The sequence below is a fragment of the Camelus bactrianus genome, chromosome 5 (assembly GCF_048773025.1).
Source record: "Camelus bactrianus isolate YW-2024 breed Bactrian camel chromosome 5, ASM4877302v1, whole genome shotgun sequence".
Lineage (NCBI taxonomy): Eukaryota > Metazoa > Chordata > Mammalia > Artiodactyla > Camelidae > Camelus > Camelus bactrianus.
In genome coordinates, this window is record NC_133543.1 from 4,424,400 (window position 1) to 4,444,308 (window position 19,909).

Below are 19,909 nucleotides of genomic sequence, written 5' to 3' on the forward strand. Positions count from 1 at the left end.
TTCTCTCTCTCCCTCGGGTAGGAGAGATAAAGTCTGCATCCTTCTCACCTGGAACTGTGGGTACTGTCTGGCAGAAGTCTTACCGACATGGAATGAATGACTCAAGACTGTGGAAAAACGAAAGAAAGCGAGAGGGAGTAGGGAGCCAACTCCAAGAGCCTCTCAAATGCTCCCATATTTATTGTGTATAATCAAAGAAAATAGTCTTTAACAGTTGTGTGATAGTAAACAGGAACTTTGGGAAAGACAGGATGAGACAGAGATTGTAGAATCCACAATGAGTAAAAAGTCTTAGTTTACCTTTAGGGGAGTCATGGGGAGAGGGGAACAAGATAAATTCTTTAGATATTCATTACAAAGCAGACCACCAGTCCAGCCAGGTCCGTGTTTTGGGGATAATAGAGTATCTAACAGCACGCAAGCCCAGCATTTATAGCTGAGGGCCTGGGTCATTGCTGTGCAATGAACAGAGTGCTATCTAAAACCTCAAATATGCAAGCAAGGCATTGTCTCTGCTTTTTATGGCAAGGACACAGGAGTGAGGATGCACAGGTGCTTGCTTGAAAGCAGTTAATAAGCACACTTTTTCTTCTTAAGGTTGACATGCGTCTGGTGTCTGTTAAATTTGTTAACCCAATCATGGGCTATCACATGGAACCCTTATGGAGGACACCCTAGAATGACAAATCCTGGCTCTGGGTCTTTTCCTGCCAGCTTCGGGCATTCCAGCAGGGTCTAGACACATCCCTGAATAACGATCCCACAGAACCACCCAGACTCTTAAATCCTGGTGCTTGGAACTTAATTTTAGCTCTACACAACTTAACATAGAAAAGTTTCAGAAATAATAGATATTATATTCTTTTTATATCTCATCATAGAACTGATTTTTCTGATTGCTCTAAGCTGCTTCTACTTGGTAAATCACCTAATTCTGCAGGTGAATTCAGTACTTTCCATTGCGCATAACTAGACAGTCTGGGCCCTCTGACTTCTATTGGTCAAATAAATACCGATACACCTAATTGATTTCATTGTTCATCAACTTCAGCCTGGAGGTGAGGGAGTGTCACTCTGTTACTCAGCCCACCCTCTACTCTATTCTCTTCAGCAACTCAGGCCTCCTGAATACAAAACGTAGTATCTGTTTCCCTTCACCTACGCTTTCCACAAACGCAACAGGAAACATCAGCCTAGAGAATGAATTCAACACAAATGTTAAAACAAAAATCTACAAACCTGAAGCAACTCCAACTCCGAATCATGATACACAATGACATGAAAGTAAGGGTGTCAGGTACAAAGCACGCGTGAGCCTGACCACCTCATTTCTATTCTTCAAAGGAAGGAAGGTTTTCATGTTTTTTAATTATCATTCTTTGTCATTGTTTCTGATTAAGCCAAAAAATAGTTTATGAAATAATTAAGCACTGCAATAACAGATTTTCGCTGTATCAATTACAGAAGGAATTCAGAGGGGATAGGAAAACCCACCTATGTAAAAAATGCAAAATTTCTTCCCCTGTTAAGAACACGTATATAAAATGCAACAGAGAATTCAAATTCATGTGGAGAGGAGCAAAAGCCACAGAATCAAACAAAGTCATTACTATGAGTCAATTCAAAATTCACTGGACAAACATGCTCAATGCATTCAAAGAATTTTAAAGGCACACTGCAAACCATTCACTTAATGATCTACAGGCTAGAGGAAGAATTTCCCTCTTTAACAGACAACAGAAATCAATAGGTTGCCCCACCAAACGAGGACCAAACAACAATCAGGTTTTTAACAGTTCTGATAAATCAGCATGTTCTAAACATCAAAATCCAGAAATTTTAAACATTCATTCACACCACAATGAAACAAGCACTTAAAAAAAAAAAACAAAAACAATAACCCGAAGAAACTAAGCACATTTATCATGTACCTGGATCAATGGGAACTTCTTGTAACGCTGGAAGAAAGGACAGGCTATAGCCTTTTACTTAAAAAATAAAACTACATTTAAAGATAACTGCTAAAACACATTTCATCATTCATGTTGCCTTGAAAAATCTGAGGCACTCGTATCTGATCAGAAAAGCAATTCTGAGTAATAGTATGTTACAATTCAGTGCCAGTTTGCTTTAGTAGAAAAAAGAAAAGCTACTGTTTCTCATCCTGCACAAAGTGTAAGGAACCTTCCTGCCTCTATCTCCCCTATTTTCTAAGCTCAAGTATGAGAACGTTTTATACACACCAATATGCCAAATGACAAAAGAGTATCAATTTATTTGTATAAATATATGCCTACACCTTGAACTGGAAGAGAAAGGTATCAGAAGGCTATATGGAACTTATTTCTACCTTCCTGAAATCACACACACACACACACACACACACGTTCACAGAGACACAGACATGTACACACTGAATTACTGGGCAATTCACAAGCTGAGGACTTCCAATTTATAGAAGATAACTTTGTAGTTAGTTTAAAATACAAAACTGTCAGCTTTTGAAAGCCTTCATCATCTGCTAAATCATCCAAATATCAACGAGACCCAATTAGCCTTCTCTGTAGAATATAATTTCCCATGATGGCAAAACAGACCCTAAGTAGTGGATCCAAGACTCGTGTTTATCACTACCTATGATCGTTTTTAAACACATAAACAGATTCAGAAAGTATGTCCCAACAACATTTATTCTTATTGAAATAGCATATGTATTCAATTGTCTATACAGAAAATAGGTCCCATGATGGTGTTTAAGAGCTATTTTGTGTATTGAAATATTTATTTTTAAGTTCAGACAAGGAGGGTCTGTATTACTCAGTTGTAGAACACCTGCTTAGCATGCACAATGTGCTGGCTTCAGTCCCCAGTACCTTCATAAAAATAAGTGCTTATTTAAAAATAAGAATAAATTTATAAAAAGAGTAAATGCAGACTAAAAACCACTGCAATCTAGGAGCCATAATTTTAATAAAATACAAGAGTTTCTATCAAATATTCACTATATGACAATCACAGAGACAACCACAAATCGCCCCTGACAACCATCACGTGTGATTCTCAGCAACCCTACTAAGTAGACACCGAAGAGAAACCCAGCATTGCGGATGAAGAAACGGAGCTCGGAGGAGCCGGGGACGCTGACCGTCCTGCTCCCCGTGACACCACGTCAGCCCAGGATGAGCGCTGACAGAGCTGCACTGAGGGGACAACCAGCTGCACGGAACCTTGGTGCACTGGGGAGTCCCAGAAAACACTCAAAACTGTTCAGTGAAGAACCAGCTCAAATATATTACATTGTGCCACATCCTTTAAACAGGGAACATGACTGAGACCTTTTTGATGCCTCCGTGTCCTTTCTGCCATTATCAATTATTTGCCCTCTCAGCATGCCCAGTCATGAATTGGACCCCATATGAAGTGCATTCAGATGGCAGAGTTTTAAAGCTGTTTTATGAAGTTTGTAAGACTCTGTCTATGCCTCACACAGGCGGTCATCCATCACTTCTCACCGGTGTGGATGTACCTCATGAAATCACACCTTTCTGCTTTTTAAAATCCCTCCATGTAATCCAGACTTTTCAACAGCAAAGAAGCAGCTCAACCAGAAACAGTGGATAGCTTTTCACCAAATGGACTCGAACAGCCCATCGGACTACCTGGAAGCCCTTTTTTTCTATTAAACCCACTTCCAAGGACTTCATCATTTTCTGATTGGTGGACTTGGCCTCTGACTGGCCTACTCTGAGAGCTCCCAGCCTCACATCCGGGGGTGGGAGAGGACCCTGCTCTTCGGGGAAATCAGTGCGGAAGGCGGAAATCTTCCACCCAGGTCCGCACGGGTAGAAGTGCCACAACGTGCTCAGAAAATATACCGTCAGCAACCCTGGGCTCCCATGGACTGATGTCACATGAACCAAACTCATCAGAGACTGATGCAAGAAAACCAGAAATTGAATTTATTAATGTAGCAGGAGATGTGAAACTACGAACCAGACTGAAATATCAGAGTTCAACTATGAGTACAAATTCTCCTCAACGGCCCAATCACGGGCAGGCAGTCACATGGCAACCATGGACAGAAGCAGAGCAGGAAGGTTTTCTAGATTAACTCAATGGACTAAATTTCTGTTATACGAACAGATCTGCAGCCCAGAAGACATTTAACGCCAATCACGGTGCACTGTCCGTGGACAGTGGCTGAGACACGACTGTGAGCACCTGTGTAACTCTCCTTTCCCTGTCCTTTCCGGGCTAAGTGATGCACAGAGGTACAGAGATCCAGGGATGCAGATACCTCTAAACACCCAAAGCCCATCCCTGGGAGCCTCGAAACCAGACAGCAAGGGTTTAAATTCCAGCTCTGCCACTTACTAGCTCTGTGACCTTGGCCAACTTACTTACTCTCTCTGTGCCTCAATTTCCACATTGTAAACCTGGGATAACAATCAAATCTCCCTTACTCACTTGTTGTGAAGATTGAAGGATTCATTTCTGTAAAACGCTCAGAAAAGTATGTAGCACATTTTTGGTGCTCAACAAATGTGAATTTAATAAGAAAGAGATTTACAAGTCTCCCTACTAATCATCTTCTGTGTTTCATGGCTAGTCTGAGTCCCAAAGGAAATCCTTATTTCCCCTCTTATAAACTCTTGGAGAGCACCCTTCTCTTGTTTATACTGAGAGAAGGGATGCCTCCTCCACACTACTCTGGTCCATGGAGAGTGCTTCCCCCTTCACACCCCTGACCCCTGGCCAACGGCTAGCACTCTTCACAATACCAGATTGAGGTGTGAGTCCGGAGAGACAAGCAGGGCATATGAAACCTTTCCTTTCCCTCCAGTGTTGGCCACCCTTGGGGAGCAGCCGGGATGCTCAGCTCCTTGGCAGGGCAGCCCTGTGCAGGATGGGGCAGATCATCTTAAGGGAAGGCTCGCTGTGGCCCAGAGTTACCTGGGACTGCGTGAGTCTCTAATTCTGGGACACAGTATCATGACACGCATTTTCCCACAGCCCTGAATTTCATGGAGAACGTGGCTTCATCAGTAATAAAGGAGACATTTATCGCCTGTCTGTTCTTCTGTGTCATCTCTCAGTTGGCTGCTGGAGAAAACATGTGTATAAGTATTGGGTCCACTTAAGCCCCAATATATATGAAGTACCAAAAAATTCTGTGGCTTAACATTGGTTCAGGGGGACTGTGTAACCGTCCTGACTTTGCTGATGCTAAATTATGGGTATAGGAACTATGGAACCTCCTCAAATATCTTTCATCATAAAACCAGCTTTTCTTATTTTCCTGTTTCTTAGTAATTGCCAAAGACTCTAAAATGATGGCTTCATACAAAACAGGAGCTAAACTTTATGAGCCCTTTGACATTCCCACTGTGCTAAACACTTTACATAATTTCTAATTCTCACAATTCTGCAAAGCATATACGAGCATCCCCATCTCACAGACGAGGGAGAAACTCAGAACAAACTGACTCAGGCTCACGTGGCTCAGTGGCAGCGCGTGCACGCAAACCCAAGTCAAATCACTACACTCCTTCTTCTATGTACAAAATCACCTCCCACCAAATGACACACAGCGGCTGGGTCAATACTCAGGGAACTCAGTACACTTTTCAGCTTTAAGGTGCTCAAGAGGCCGCTTCTAGCTGCTTTATAAAATCCCGGCTCACTGGTTGCTAACACTGGAATAAAAGACCGATTTTGCCATTGTCTGCACAGCAAGTCTGAAATGTTCACAGCGAGATGACAGAATAAAACAAAGATATAAGCAGAATAATTTTTCCAGGTAGACAGACATAATGGACATTGTGCTATTCTGAAGCACTAAGCAAAGGAATCAAAGCAAAAAAATATTCGTTAAGCCTTCTTTTACAAACAGGAAAATTAAGACTGTATGAAGGTGCAACAGCGCCTCCTATGGCTAAAAAGACCTTCCAGGTTGCCGGGAAAGATGCAACACAAAAATTGCCTGTTGAATCAGAAACAAGAATCAGATAACTAAAAGCTTCTGTAGCACATACTGCAGTTTGCTTCGGGGAAGGGAGGGGTATTCAGTATATTATCTGACATTGCTAATACTCTTGAATATAAACAAAAGACACAGGCTCATGGAAACTCATCTTAGAAGAGGAAAGAATCCAGTCCAGCCACTTCATTTTACAGGAGGGGAGACTGAGATCTGGGATCTGTCCTTCCGGCAATCAGCAGCAAAGCTCTCTCTCCTAGGCCTCATGTCATGCACTGTAGCAAAAACCAACAGATCTGTACTAGACCTCTATTCATAAAAGTCACGTCTGTATTTTTCCAACAGTAGGTAATCTAAGTATCTTGCAAAATACTTCTCAAAGAGCCAGGAAATCATACAAGTGTTTTGAAATACAAAAACATTTATTTGCACATTAAAACAGCATGAGCTTTATTCTATTAAAAAAAAGTGACATGTCAAATCAATGTTTTGATATTTTAAAACCTATTAAGCATGCAGAAAAATAAATCAAAATTTCTTTAATCACAAAAGAAAGAAGCTTATTCCCTTAAAATGATCAATGTGGATTTTTCTAAACTTAATAGTTCCGGTCAGATTTCTACGAATTTAAACTTCTGAGTGGATGGTTACACGGCAACATGAATTCTGAGTTGTAACAACACACATTCTGTGTAAATAATCTTCAAGGCCGTCTGCTTAAGGTGATTTAACTAGTCCCTGTCTCACTAGAATGATACAGATTTCATTAAACCTTCATACTGCACACACACACAAAACCTTGAATCCTTGTTACTTTAAGCCATATTCATATATTCATATATATGCATATTGAATATGCATCAGAAACAAGCCACCCTCTTTAGTATTCAGAGTTGATCCTTCTAAACTATCTGTCCTTGTGACAGCATATTTTTACTCAGCAGCTCTTGGGTGCTTCGTATACAAGGCGTCTACATCTCACAGTCAAACAAGGTAAACGGCATCACTCAAATTTCACAAATGAGGAAATGTACTTAAGCCATGAAAACAACTTACATATTCATCATCAGGAAAGAAAAGAGTAAAGATTTTACTTACAATATTCACTGACAAAACTTTCCTCCATACTAAGACTACATAGAACCAATTCAGTCTTTGTAAATTTTTCTGTCAATAAGCACCACTAGAGAAAAACAAGCAACATCATTAGCAATGGTTGGACTTTCAAAGCCCACTCCTATTTTGCATTATAATCATTTTTAATGTTTTGTTTTTAGTGTTTACAGAGCACTAAAATAAAAAAACATATACTTTTTAAGTCATTGCCTGAGAATGCAACATTTGTGAAAATGTACAATTTCAATTTATGCCACTCTGTCTCACATTCTCACTGGTGTGTCTCCTTTGAAGGCTTCATCAAACTGAGACCGCTAAAATCGTTCATTTATGGACTCACAGGAGTTCGGGAAACCACTCAACACGGGGCTGATCAGAGGAGCCATTGAGAAAGCATCCTGTGCAGCCTGGGTTACAGCCCTGAGTCTGCCAGCGCCAGCTGTGTGAGATTTTGGACAAGCTGCCCCATCTCTCAATCCCTCAGCTGCAAAAAAGGAGACACTGATACCTACCCTTAAAAACCTGCTATGAGGTAAAACATGAGGAAAGCATTTTAGCCTTAGGGAGGTGTCCACTCAGAGCAAGCTTGGTCATTATGATGATGAGGATTACTTTTAATAAGTTAAGGCAGACAAAAAATTAGAAATCACCATAAAGGAGAAACATTTTATGTCAATGAGCATTTCCTTTTGAATGGATTGCAGAAAGTTTTATAGAATTTTTTCATAAACCAAATTTTGTCCACTGATTATAGATTTACAGGTTCATGGACATGTCTCCAGAAAAAGAATTAGAGGCCTCTAACCTCTGAATACTAAGAAAGAAAAGTTTAAAAAAAATCACGCGGGAGATTATACCTCACTTGAGAGAGTATGTGCTCAGCATGCATGAGACCCTCAGTTCAGACACCAGTAACCCCATTTAAAGACTTTTTTTTTCAAGAAATGGAGAATTAAATAAAAAAGATGGAGGAATACAGAATTTTTTTAGAGACTCAACTCAGATTAAAGATGGGGGAAAAATATCCATTTCTCAAAGGAAATCTTGAGAACTATGTAAACCGGATCTGAGTTGTCTAATCTTTTAACATTATTCATGAATTCCTATTACCAAGTCTTAAAACTGCCTGATAACCCACAGTGGTGATACTGATCATAACAGCTGCCAACACGGATCGAGCTCCGGCTAGGAATGCTCTGTTCGGCCATCTCGGCCCCTGTGGCCTCACCAGGCTGAGAACACTAAATTTTGTCATTCATGAGCATCTCGTGTAAGTCCTCCCTTTATGCTCCTCACTCTCCCCTCACCAGCCCCTCTGAGGGAAGCACTGTTATCATCTTCCCCACCCGCAGATAAGGCCACTGAGGCACAGAGACTAAACCTGCTCCAGGTCACATCGGCATAAAAGGACGTCTATATTTCTGCTGTTTTACTATTGACAAAGGAATCTGAGATATCAATTCAAGGGAGAATGTTAAATAATCAAGTCTGTAAGGTCTTCACCTCAAAGAGCAGATAGTACAGATTCCTGATGTAGGATGAGGCTGCCGCCACAAACTGACTCAGCTTGAAATTAATATCCAAGATGAAGCAGCGGATACACGTAAATATTCACGATTGTCAACTCCGCTCACGGGTCTGGGCCCATCACTGCCTGAACGGGGGTGAAATCCCCACCCCTGTCAGGGATGGAAGCGTGGCTCTTCCCAGTGTCACCCAGGCTTCACGGGCTGTATCCCCCCACAGGCTGTCCTCAACGATTAAAAATCTCTCAAGATTTTTACACCATGCAAAACTGAAAGACATTTCTGCAGATGGAGCACTTTCTCAGGCTTAAAAATTTTTTGCTTACACTCAGCAAGGGGGAAAATAACACATGACTCTGCAAAGTCTCTGAGACTCACCACTCACAAGAGTAGAATGGCCTCAGCACAAGATGACTCTTCACGGATGAGAACAAAATAAATCCGCCCCCAACGACAGGCACTCCCAGAGACAGCGCTCAGCAGTCTTCTGCACACTCATGGTTGTGCAGCCCTCAACACCATCTATTTCCAGAACACTTCATCACCCCAGGAGAACACCCCTGTCACTAGCTGTCACTCCCCAACCCCCCTCCACCCAGCCCCTTGCAACCATCACCTGCTCTCTGCCTCTGCATGTGCCTATTCTGAGCATTTCAGATCACTGAAGTCAACAATATGTGGCCGTTTGTGTCTGCTTCCTTTCACTTAACGTGCTGTTATGAAGGCTCGTCCATGTTGAAGTGGTATCAGCTTCTCTCTTTTTTTTTTTTTTGAAAGTGTTAAAGTTTATTAGAAGTTAGTAAGTACTATCAATAAGAGTAGAGAGGAGCATAAGTGATTGGGTTTCAAAGGGAAAAGGGCGGGTTGAGCAGTCAGGGTGGACTTCCCAGAGCTGGTGGCCTTTTTCATATTCCCCTTTATTTATTTTTTCTTTTTTATTCACTCTTACGTCTGAATAATGTTCCACTACATGGAGATACTACATTCTGTTCATCCATTCAGCAGCTATGTACGGACGAGGTCCAGAAGAATGAGTGTAAGAGGTGACTTGGCAGGGATGGCATTTAAGCAATGGGCAAGATGTGCTTTGAAAAAAAAAAAAACCAACAAACAGAGGCACAAGGAAATTCAGCACGTTTCTGAGAAAGTGCATGCTTGCTTCAGCATGACTGCCGTGCAGGCCTGGGGGGGTGGGGAGTGACAGGAGTCACAATGAGGGAGTCACCTGAGAATATTCCCCATGCAAGCAGCTCAGCCATTTCTCCTCCTTCATCCTGTATTTTAGAGCCATTTTTGATAGGTTATCTATTTCAAGTAACAGTACTTTGTTACACATCTGATCATCTGCATCAGATCACCTTACCTCCAAGGCACAGAAAGTCATTCACTGACTGGAGCAGCTCCAAGACATAACGGTGATGGATCAGGGAGTCCTGCAGCATCCCGGCCTGCAGGCACAAACCCCCACATGTTCCATGGTGATGTCCGGAAAGTAAAATGCATGGAAATATCTCACTGCTTGTGCACGATATCTGCCCCCAAATTGCCCCAAAATCATGCTGGCAAAGCACTACTGAGCCCTCTCACTACAAAAAAAAAAAAAAAAAAAGTTAGAGAGAGAGAGAACAGAAAAGAAAAGAATAAATCTAAGAACGCAAATTTAGGGTCTTCCATTGAAAACCAGCAAGCATCACTGCCAGTATCTCAGCTGAAATGTTCCTGTCTTCAAAAACCACTGCCCAGTTACATTGCAAACGTGATAGACATATATGTATTCCACATAGATGATATTACAGTAGGATTTTTCTTTTCGAAATTTCCAGTTGCAACATTAACACAAGAGAGTTTATGTTTCAGCTTTAAAAAAATCAATTATCTTCCACTTTCTTAATTTTGAACCTATTATTATTTTATAAATGTTGCTATGCTGCAAATTATAAACCAACTGTTTGGATTCTGCCAACAAGAACTTTATGACTTCACTATTTCAGAGCAAGATTTAATGATGCTTTGAGAAGTGGGGCCTGGGGCGCTCACTAACAGCTCTTTAAATACTGACAAGGATGTGCTATTTAAGTAATGCAAAGGCTCTAACTCTACATTAACTCAGAAACCAAAGAAACTACACCAAAGCCTTACTTTATCATTTTAAATTTTGCTATTCTTTTGAATATTAAATTTCTTAAAAGATAAGATTTTTTTTGAGAAACACAGCAGCTGTATTAAATTTCCTCTCACCAAGAAAGCAATCTTTATCAAGAATAAATACCCCTATGGAAATCCAAAAGACGGGAAGTTTCTAGCTATGTGAACATGCAGATCTCACTCGAACGAGCTCAACAAAGTCCTGGGCTACCCTGAAACTTAGCTCTTCTGTTCCAAATGTTGGCTGAGCTAAGATCATCACACAAGGCAGGGAAGAAGAGAAAAGTCCACCTGGCTGCATCCGTTTTCTTCCAGACACAAGGTGCCGCTAGGGGGTCCCCGTTAATAAGCCCTCCCCATGAGGAAATCCGGCATCCACACTGCCCCTGCCGTCCCCAAGCAGCCCCGACGCCCCTCTCCCACTGGTGGCACCCCAGCCTGTCAATGGTCTTCTAATTACCCTCCCAGTTGGTGGAATTTTCCCCCTCTTCCCCGCTTCACACACAAACACACACACACACTCAGAGCCAGGACAGCCTTCCCAAAGCGCATATTTGATTACATCACCCCCACTTCAAACCCTTCAGAGGCTCCCTGGTAGAGTTCTAGCCCCACCCCCGACCCTGCTCGCCCAGCCTCACTTCAGTACACAGGTCCCCAATGACCTCAGGTGCCCCCTGACCTGCTGCTACTTCCCACTTGCCTCCAGGCTCATTTTGACGGTTTGTCAAGGAAGTCTTCCTTCCCTCGAACCTCTGCACTTTGGGTTAGGTGCCCCTGCTGTGTTCCTAGAACATTCTATGCTAAGACAACTTCTGACACTGCTAAGCTCTCAAGAAGCAATACATTTTGCTTACTACTGTGAGTCCACCCTCTCTCCCCTGGACACTCAGAATTGCATGTGTTATGAATAAATGAATGAAGGGGTGGGTCTCAAAGGGACGGGCAGAGCTGCTCTCGCCCACCCCGACCCCTTCTTTCTGTAGAACATCAGAAGCAAAACCATGAGTACCTCTCCTGAGGGTCAATTTCTGCTGACAGCCTTCACTGCCTCTTCTGTGTCAGTTGTAGTAAAAAACCAAGCTCCTCCAAAGCCCTCCAACCCTAGGCCCACTCCAGGGTCCTCCCAAGCATGGGGACCCTCCACCCTGGACCAAACAGTGCACTCTCCCCGAGTCCCCACCCCACAAGCCTCCAGGCCTCTACCCGGGCTGCTCCTGCCACCTGAGTCACCCTCTTGATTCCTTCTCCTGGCTGACTCTTACTCTGTCCTCATAACTGAATGTAGAGCCCATTTCTTCAAGAAAGCCCTCTCTGATGATGTTCTTTAGCTCTTGGCTGGGCTCCATCTACAGCAGGACTGCTTGGCGACAAACTGTTTGTCCACTTGCTCCTCGGAGACCATGAACTCTTGGAGGCCACGTGGGAAAAAGGAGTGAGACAAGAGGTGTGGGAAGAGCAAAAAGCAAAATCACAGCCCAAGTCCCAGATTCAAGGATTCTGTCTCAGAAGAAAATAATAAAATGTTTAATACGTATGTCATTTGGCTATGATTTTTCTGGATCTTGGAAAGCAAGAGGATGGTGTTCTAGTCTAAAATCCAAGTTACATGCAAAGAAATGTACATATTCATATCCAAAGGAAACCAGAGCTGCTCAACAACAGTTTGCAGTTAAAATCAAAGGAACTTTGATAAAGGCAATCTCTCTCTCTCTCTCTCTCTCTCTCTCATTTTTTTTTTTTTTGTATCATATAGTTGTAGAAGTATTTGTATAACTAAGTGATGGCTACAGCCTACGATTCTGCACTGGAGTGTTTGGGGCTGAGGAAGCCCAGATTACATGCACTGTGTAAATACAATCACACCAAAACACTGACAGGTGCCCTACTGCCTGAGCTGAAGTTCCAAAGCAGACAACCTTACGTTGCAAGACAGCTCTCATTAGAAAGTAAGGAATGCAATGTTCTGTACTCAATTACATACGTTATATGGGCCATTAAGCGATAGTGCATCTTGTCTAATGAAACCCCAAAATAAATTGTTAACGTCGATTTTCTCCATCTGACCCTTCTTTGCTAACTTTGGATATCAAACCCTCACTCCATACGGAAAGCTCAGATCTACGCTGCAGCAGGTTACATCCCGTGGAAGAAAGCCTATCAAGGGAGAACTGGAGAGTTTCCCTTCAGAAGCTGCTAAGTCTGGTTTTGCACCTGTACGTAATTTGCAACCACGTCAGCGTCAAAGGAGTAAGACCTTACCTCTGTGGGGCGAAAATCACTGCGGTGCTTCTGAACCATTAAAGAACACTGAGCTTTGTGAAACAGTCCTGAGGCACTTAAATCGTACTTTTTGTGAACGGCTCCAAAACTGACCCAATTCACCAATCCAGGTACAACAGGGAGGTACCGGAATTAGTAGATAGAACATGCCCTTGAAGTCTGACAAGGCCCTGCTTGAATCCTGCTACAGCATTTACTAGCCGCTAAACGGACTAATTCCTTAACCCCTCTGAGAAGGCTTCCCAATCTGCAAAAGGGGGCTGCCACCGCCCACCTGGGAGACATGGATGTGAATGTAACACGCAAGTAGTGTGGCCGAATGGTACCTGACACGAGGCCTGGCTAGTTTCCCTCCGCTGACCTTCTTCCCCTTTAAACTTGCATTGTTCCCCCTGGTAAGGGTCAAGCCCCCGGACCAGACTGCCCGATTCTTCTGTGTATTCCTGGATACATGCCTTACCTTTAGGAGGCCAGAAAAAGAACTATCTCCTCCAACGTCACTATCAATATTCTTAAGAGTCTGAGTTTATTTAACTCTATTTTGCAGGGAGACTATTCCAGAACTGTCCAACCACCATTCTCCACTTTGGCTCCTCTCCCAGCGCCCGTCCCTTCTCACTTCAAATCTTCTGTCTGCTGGCCTTTTGTTGTTGGGAAAGAGAGTCCACTAGGGTGGAGACTCCCTAGGCCTCTGTCCCTCCCTCACAGGTGAGTGTGACTACATTCTCCCCACTCCCCACTCCGACTCCAGCTTCCGAGGAGGTTCCCCTCCAGGACCATGCAGCCCCTGCATCATCCCAAGACGCGCACGTGTGGCCACAACCCTCCCTTCAGATTTCTTCCTGGGTGGCCCTGCCCACCCCCAGGACCCTTAAGGATAAATGCCATTGCTCTGAAAATCCCAAACGCCACTGACTGACACACCAAAGCTGCATGGTCTGGGCTTTCCTCCAACCCAGGCACAGCCCTGCCCCGCCTCAGCCTCAGTCTGCACCTCTCGAGATGAGCTCATCCACCTGCACGGCTGTGAACACCAGCTAAGAATGACGACTCCCAACGTGTATCTGTTGTCCGGCTCCTTCACCTGAGCCCCAGGGCCATAGAACCGAGTACCTCTTTGAGGTCCTAACTTGGATGACAATTGGAATCTTAAAAATGCCTCATGTCCACCATTTACTCTAGAGTTCGATTCCTGGCAGGTACCTCCCAGGCTCCCAATTTTAGTAACAGACCCAGAACCCACCTAGGTGTTTGAGGTCACATTCAATTTCCCCTGTTCCTCCAACCGGCCCTGCCCTGGAATCAGTCCTGTCATTTCTATCGCTAAGCGAGTCTCAAGTCTGGTTCTTCAAGGACCACGGATGGAACCCCACAAGCTGAAAGGAAGGTGCAGTGCGTCACAGTCCTCCGAAGAGAGCTCCCTGGAGGGGGAGGCATCTCCTGCCGCTGGTCACCTCAGAAGGCACTGGATTCTCACAAAGGAGGCCCAGGAGAAGGGACTCAAGGTTCTCCTGTGGTCTGAACTTTGAAGGGCCCGAGGTTTTGGGCAGTTCCTTGTTAGCAGACACATCTGCCAGTGAGCAGATGAGGATGGGGGAACCCAGGCTAGGCTGTTCTCACTCCGACCCCTGGGCTATCGGGAGCCAAGGGAAAGGCCTGTGTTCAGGGCACAGCCCAGCCTTCACAGATCCCAGCCTGCATTTGCCAACCCAGATAGCCTAGACTCCTACTTGCGACTCTTACTTCTGTTCTGTTCCCCCCCAGAATGTGATGGACTCTTTCAGAAAGTCTGGCCTGTCTCAAGCGAGACCAAGTCAGTGAATGATGAAGTGTCCACAATTGGACCAGGGCATGAAAGGAGAAACAAGGTCTCATGGCCAGCATGACGGTGGTGGCCAAACCCTTTCCCCGGGTGAGATGAACAAGGGTGTGAGTGAGAATGCAAGGTCACTTCACGGCTGACGGTGGTTTTGAAGACTCACTATCGCAAACTAACGACACGTTCGGTGGACGTCAGCTGCAACAGACACGGAGTCAGCTATTTACTGCCAACATGGGTTAATAGTAAAGGCTGGTGCAGGGAGGCCTGCATGGCTGCTGAGGCAAACCACAGACCCGGCTCTGAATGCCCACTGGCTGGAGCAGAGAGGAAGCTACGGTCCCCTTTAGCGGTCCCTGTGTCCACCAGATCCAAGTGAGCCAGCTACTTAGGAGAAGGCCATGTTTTTCTGATACTCAGATAAACCAGCCTCGTAAAGGGAAAATAAGAGTGGCATGGAGTTTAGACCCGCTCCTGCCTCTCTATGAAGGCAAAGTAAAGTAAATGGCACGGGGAAGGTGAATGCAAAAACAAAAAACAAAAAACCAAAAAACGGTGACTGCTTCCTCCAACAGCATCCCCTGCAGCTGCTCATCACCGAGCCTGCCACTTTCTCACCAGTGACCACCGTCCAGGAAGCTCCGTCACTCACGTCACACAGCGACAGCCCGGAACCGCGTGCCAAGCACGTTTGTGTGAAAGCCAGAATCAAGGAAGATGCTGCAGATTTTGACTTTCCATGTTTAATACTCCATGAAAAAAATCCCTCAGCAGCCGCCTAAATCAATTCGCATCTCGCTTCTTCAAAACAATCAAATTTAATAAGGGCGCATTTGGCACCAAACATAAGGAGGACCAAACTGGTTCCTCAAAGCAAGGATTTTAACAGGTATCAAACACCAGTGGGTGATGTGCTAACAAAGCAAAAATTCCAAAAACATAGAAAATAAAATGATGACTAGGATTATATATGGATCAAGGCAACTGTTAAGGTTTTTGCTTTTTAAAGCGATGGGGACAGCACGGAGGACAATCTGGCTATTTCCAATGCAGGGTGTGCACAGTCCACTTTTCAGACGCAACAACATGCTCACAGGGCGGTACAAGATAGAAAGGGAAATAGAAAAATGAAAAGAGGAACAGCGAAAATTAGAAAAACATGAGAACAAAAATAACTGAGAGCAATTACAAGAATTTACGTGAGTTTGGTGAGGACAGGGATGAGGGGACGGTGAGACCCACCCTCACCTATTGTTCCAGGGAAGGCAGGGGCCTGAGGCGAGCGGCGCTGCCGGGGGAACCCAACGTGGTCAGCGCCCCAAACCTAAACTTCACCTAGATGCGTGTAAACAGCTTTTGAGCTACAAAATGTGGTCGCATTTCAAGCTGGACAATTTTACTCACTCCCACCAAGAGTAACAGGAGAGAATTAGGATCTGTTCCTGCACCAAAGCATTGTTTAAAAAAGTAATGACTGTGGAATAGTAAAAGCAACAATGGAGTAAAAGTGACTGGAGGAGAACTTACTTGACCCGAGCTCACAGGCCGCGTTATCTCACTGACGTTCAGATGCTGGCTGAGCCCTTACGGTACCAAAACAGACAGACCCACCAGGAGGGAGGTTTAATGCGCTGCTGTATTTTGATGCCGGGAGCCATGCCTTGTACACAAGGTTCTGGGTAAACAATGGTGACAGTATCAACCACTATGGGCTAAGCACACAACCAGCTACTCCGCCAAATCCCAAGGACAGACTTCAAAAGGCAAAAACAAGCTGGCATTCTATGGTGGGTCTGCAGACTCAGAGCCAAGCAGTTGCTGAGCAAACATGTCACCAGTGCCTCCTGTGACAAAAGAGGAGGCACTGGTCAGGGGGCTGGGGCAGGGATCCAGGCTTCCACTGCTCACCCACCATTTTGTCCAGGGGGAGATGTTGGTCCCTGCTTACGTTGCACCGATGTACCGACATTAACTGACGCCTGGGGACTCAGCAGGAGGTGACAGGTGACGGGAATGGAGCCAGCCTGGGAGTGGCACGGTGCTGGCATCTGTGTCCTCAGCTTTGCCCAGGCCACAACATCTGCCAGCTCATCTACAAGAAACAGAAGGGGAGAAAGCCGTGTAGTTCACGGGGCCCTGTGAGGACAAGTACAGGTCATGGCCACGACATGCCCCGCCCCTTCCTTAAGATATAGATGTATGTCCGGGGAGGAAGAGAAAATTCATCCAGAGCCCGCCAGGCACCACAAGCAGGTGGGACTCGGGTCCCCTGTGCCTGTCACTCACAGGACTGGTCTGGAATTTCTTTTTATCAATTCTCTGGCATTTTCTCCTCCAACTTACCAACAACCAGAAAGTAGAATCTGATTTTAGACTCACAGAGAATCGCAGAAAACCTCCTCCACATCAGGACCGGCAGCACGTGCCAGGCCCTCAGACCGTACCTGTGGGACCGCCATGAGCCCTCTCCAGACTCAAGGCCCGAGGCCGTAGGTCGGGGGGGCACAGATTCCCACACTCTCCCCAGCAAAGGGGGACCACCTCTCGGCAAAGGCATCTCACCTTCTTCTGCCCGAGGGACATCTCGATGGATACACAGGGAAACAGAGCAGAATGTGGGGGGGTAGGCAGCCCAGAAGAGCTCGTCTGTACTTCCAAGGCAAAGTGGGTCCGTTGACCTAATCACAGGGACAAAGTGAGGACGAATCTTTCCCTGCTGTGTCCCATGCTCCGTGACACGCATTTCCCTGCGTAAGGAGCTCACTTGGAAGCCCCTGGCAGTGTTTCTGTTGTCCTAAATTGGCATGGTGGTTGTCAGGCAGGGAGAGAGGGCCTGAGCCGTGCAGGTGCTGGACCTGGGAGGCAGGAGACACTGGCTCCACCCCCAGCTCAACCAGCACCTCATTCTGCGTCTCAGGATTCAGCATGACATCTATAAGCAAAGGGATGAGATTGTCCCAGGACATGCTGCCAATAGGAATGAAATGACAGCCATGTAAAGAAAGTTTCCAAGTTGCCACATTTAAAAATGTAACCCCCCCAAAAAAAACCCTAGAAACTGATTTTAAGAACATATCTTACTTATTCTACAGTATGTAAAATACTATCATTTTGACATGTAATCAATAAAGAAAGAAACAAATAGTTTACATTCTTTTTACTAGACAAGTCTCAGCGTCTGATGTGCATTTGACCTACAGCACATCTCAGCTCAGAGCAGCCTCCTCCCCAGCTCTCCTAGCATCAGTGACTTTGGCTACTCTATTGGACAGCAACTCCAGGGGTCACACCAGGGGAATTGGCTGAAAAGCGGGAATAAGTGTCCATAATAACCCTTAAAGAATCTCTCTGAAACAAAGGCGGATTCACTTTTAAACGTCTGAAAACCGGCGGGTTTCACCTCCCTCACGCCTTGGCTACAAGACAGACCTCCTCCTTGCTGATCCCTTTCTGGATGTAGGGAAGCAACCCTTCACACAGCCAGGGTGTCCGGGCATCCAGGTAGACTTTCCTGCACTCTGTGTCCAATCCCACAAAGTCCTCCTTCTCAAACAGGATGTAGAGCAGGAGGATCTTGTCCCCAGATTGTCGGATGCACAGTCCAGACACTTGGACTTGAGCATGATGAAGAGAGACTCAGTGAAGTCCTCGAACTTCTTCTCCACCACCCTGCAGTCCTCGTAAATTGAAGGCCACGTCGGTGCGCGGCTGCTCGGCCACCTCCCCATGCAGCACAAAGACAAAGAGCCGAGAGTCATAGAGCGTGGTGCCATACAGCTCCTCTGCACGTGGAGCTTCTCGAAGGTCTTGGCCAAGAGGCAGTCGGTAATGGTGACAAGGCCCACGACCTTGCGGTGGGTCTGGAAGTCGCTCCACCCATTCTCGGCCGCATAGTGTTGACTGTAGTGGATACAGAGTGCCCACTGCGAGCCGCAAGGTATGATCTGCCTCACCAAGGAGATTCGCTTATAGATGCAAAAGAAATTCTCCTCTGAGATGATCCCCACGGGTTGGACCACCACGGGGAGAGTCTGGTGGTCCTCAGCACACTGCACGTAGTCAGGGATGTTCATGTTGCAGGCCCTGATGAGAGGGAAGAGGAGACCGAGGTACATACTGTGCTGCGGGCTGCGGGCCTCAATGGGTTGCGGTGACCTGGTGTGTACCAGTCAGATGGCAGGGGAAGCCCAAGCAAAGCCGTGGGTACAGTTTGTCCTCAGCGTCTGCACATGGCTACCGCAGCTCGGATCACATTACGCAGCTTTTGGTCTAGGCTTCCTCCCTCTGCAGAAAAGGGTCATTTCTTGTTTTCTGTTTCCAAGCACCTAGCCAGGCCCTGATGCAAAGTCAATGCTCAAAACTGCTGAATAAAATAATGAATAAAGGAACTGCTTCCACACCCCTCAGCAGGATATAATGCAAAGAAACACAGTAGGATCAAAAGACCTGGATTTCAACTCCAATTTATTTGAACTCCTAAGCTGCAGAATACCTGATAAGAAAACTTGCTTTGGGGAGGAGAGTACAGTTCAGTGGTAGAGCACATGCTTAGCATGTATGAGGTCCTGGGTTGAATCCTCAGTACCACATTTTAAAAAAAATGAAACAAATAAATTAACCTAATTACCCCCCTCAAAAAATATTTTTTGAATTCCAAATTCAAGAAAAAATAAACACCTTGCAATTGACACAACTTTGTAAACATGAGTATACTTCAATTAAAAAAAAATCCTTGCCTTACAAGAATATATCTGGATTATGGAACTTTACAAATGTAAAATGCCTAGGGTACCACCTGCATAGAAAGAAGGAAATGTACAAATTTACTATCCCTCATTTATGAGCTATATTTCCTTTGGGGGTTTTATAACCTCTCAGAGTTAATTTTCTCAGATTAAAAAAGAAGGAAAAATTACCAGATTCTCCATACTGCTGAAGAATCAGATAAACCTATGATAGCATCTAACCCACAGAGTTTTCTCAATAAATGCTTGTTGAATGAATGAATAAACAAGCAAAATGAATGCTGCTCCCTGCCAC

The 19,909-nt window shown here is 44.9% G+C and overlaps 1 protein-coding gene across 46 annotated transcripts in view; it reads right to left on the minus strand.

The window, feature by feature from the left end:
- LOC141577670 (trafficking protein particle complex subunit 9-like) overlaps positions 1-19,909 on the minus strand; it is a 90,529-nt gene that overhangs the window by 42,195 nt on the left and 28,425 nt on the right. For 38 of the 46 annotated variants that reach the window (XM_074363275.1, XM_074363257.1, XM_074363256.1 and 35 more), the window contains 3 exons: positions 18,299-18,952; positions 17,432-17,547; positions 16,782-16,961 (listed from right to left, as the gene is read on the minus strand). In XM_074363275.1, coding sequence (XP_074219376.1) covers positions 16,782-16,961; positions 17,432-17,547; positions 18,299-18,942 — 940 coding nt within the window. In that variant the 5' untranslated portion in view covers positions 18,943-18,952. Of the gene's footprint in view, positions 1-9,985; positions 10,209-16,396; positions 16,545-16,781; positions 16,962-17,431; positions 17,548-18,298; positions 18,953-19,909 lie in introns of all 46 variants that reach the window. The other 8 variants (XM_074363289.1, XM_074363285.1, XM_074363283.1 and 5 more) reach the window with 3 other exon arrangements.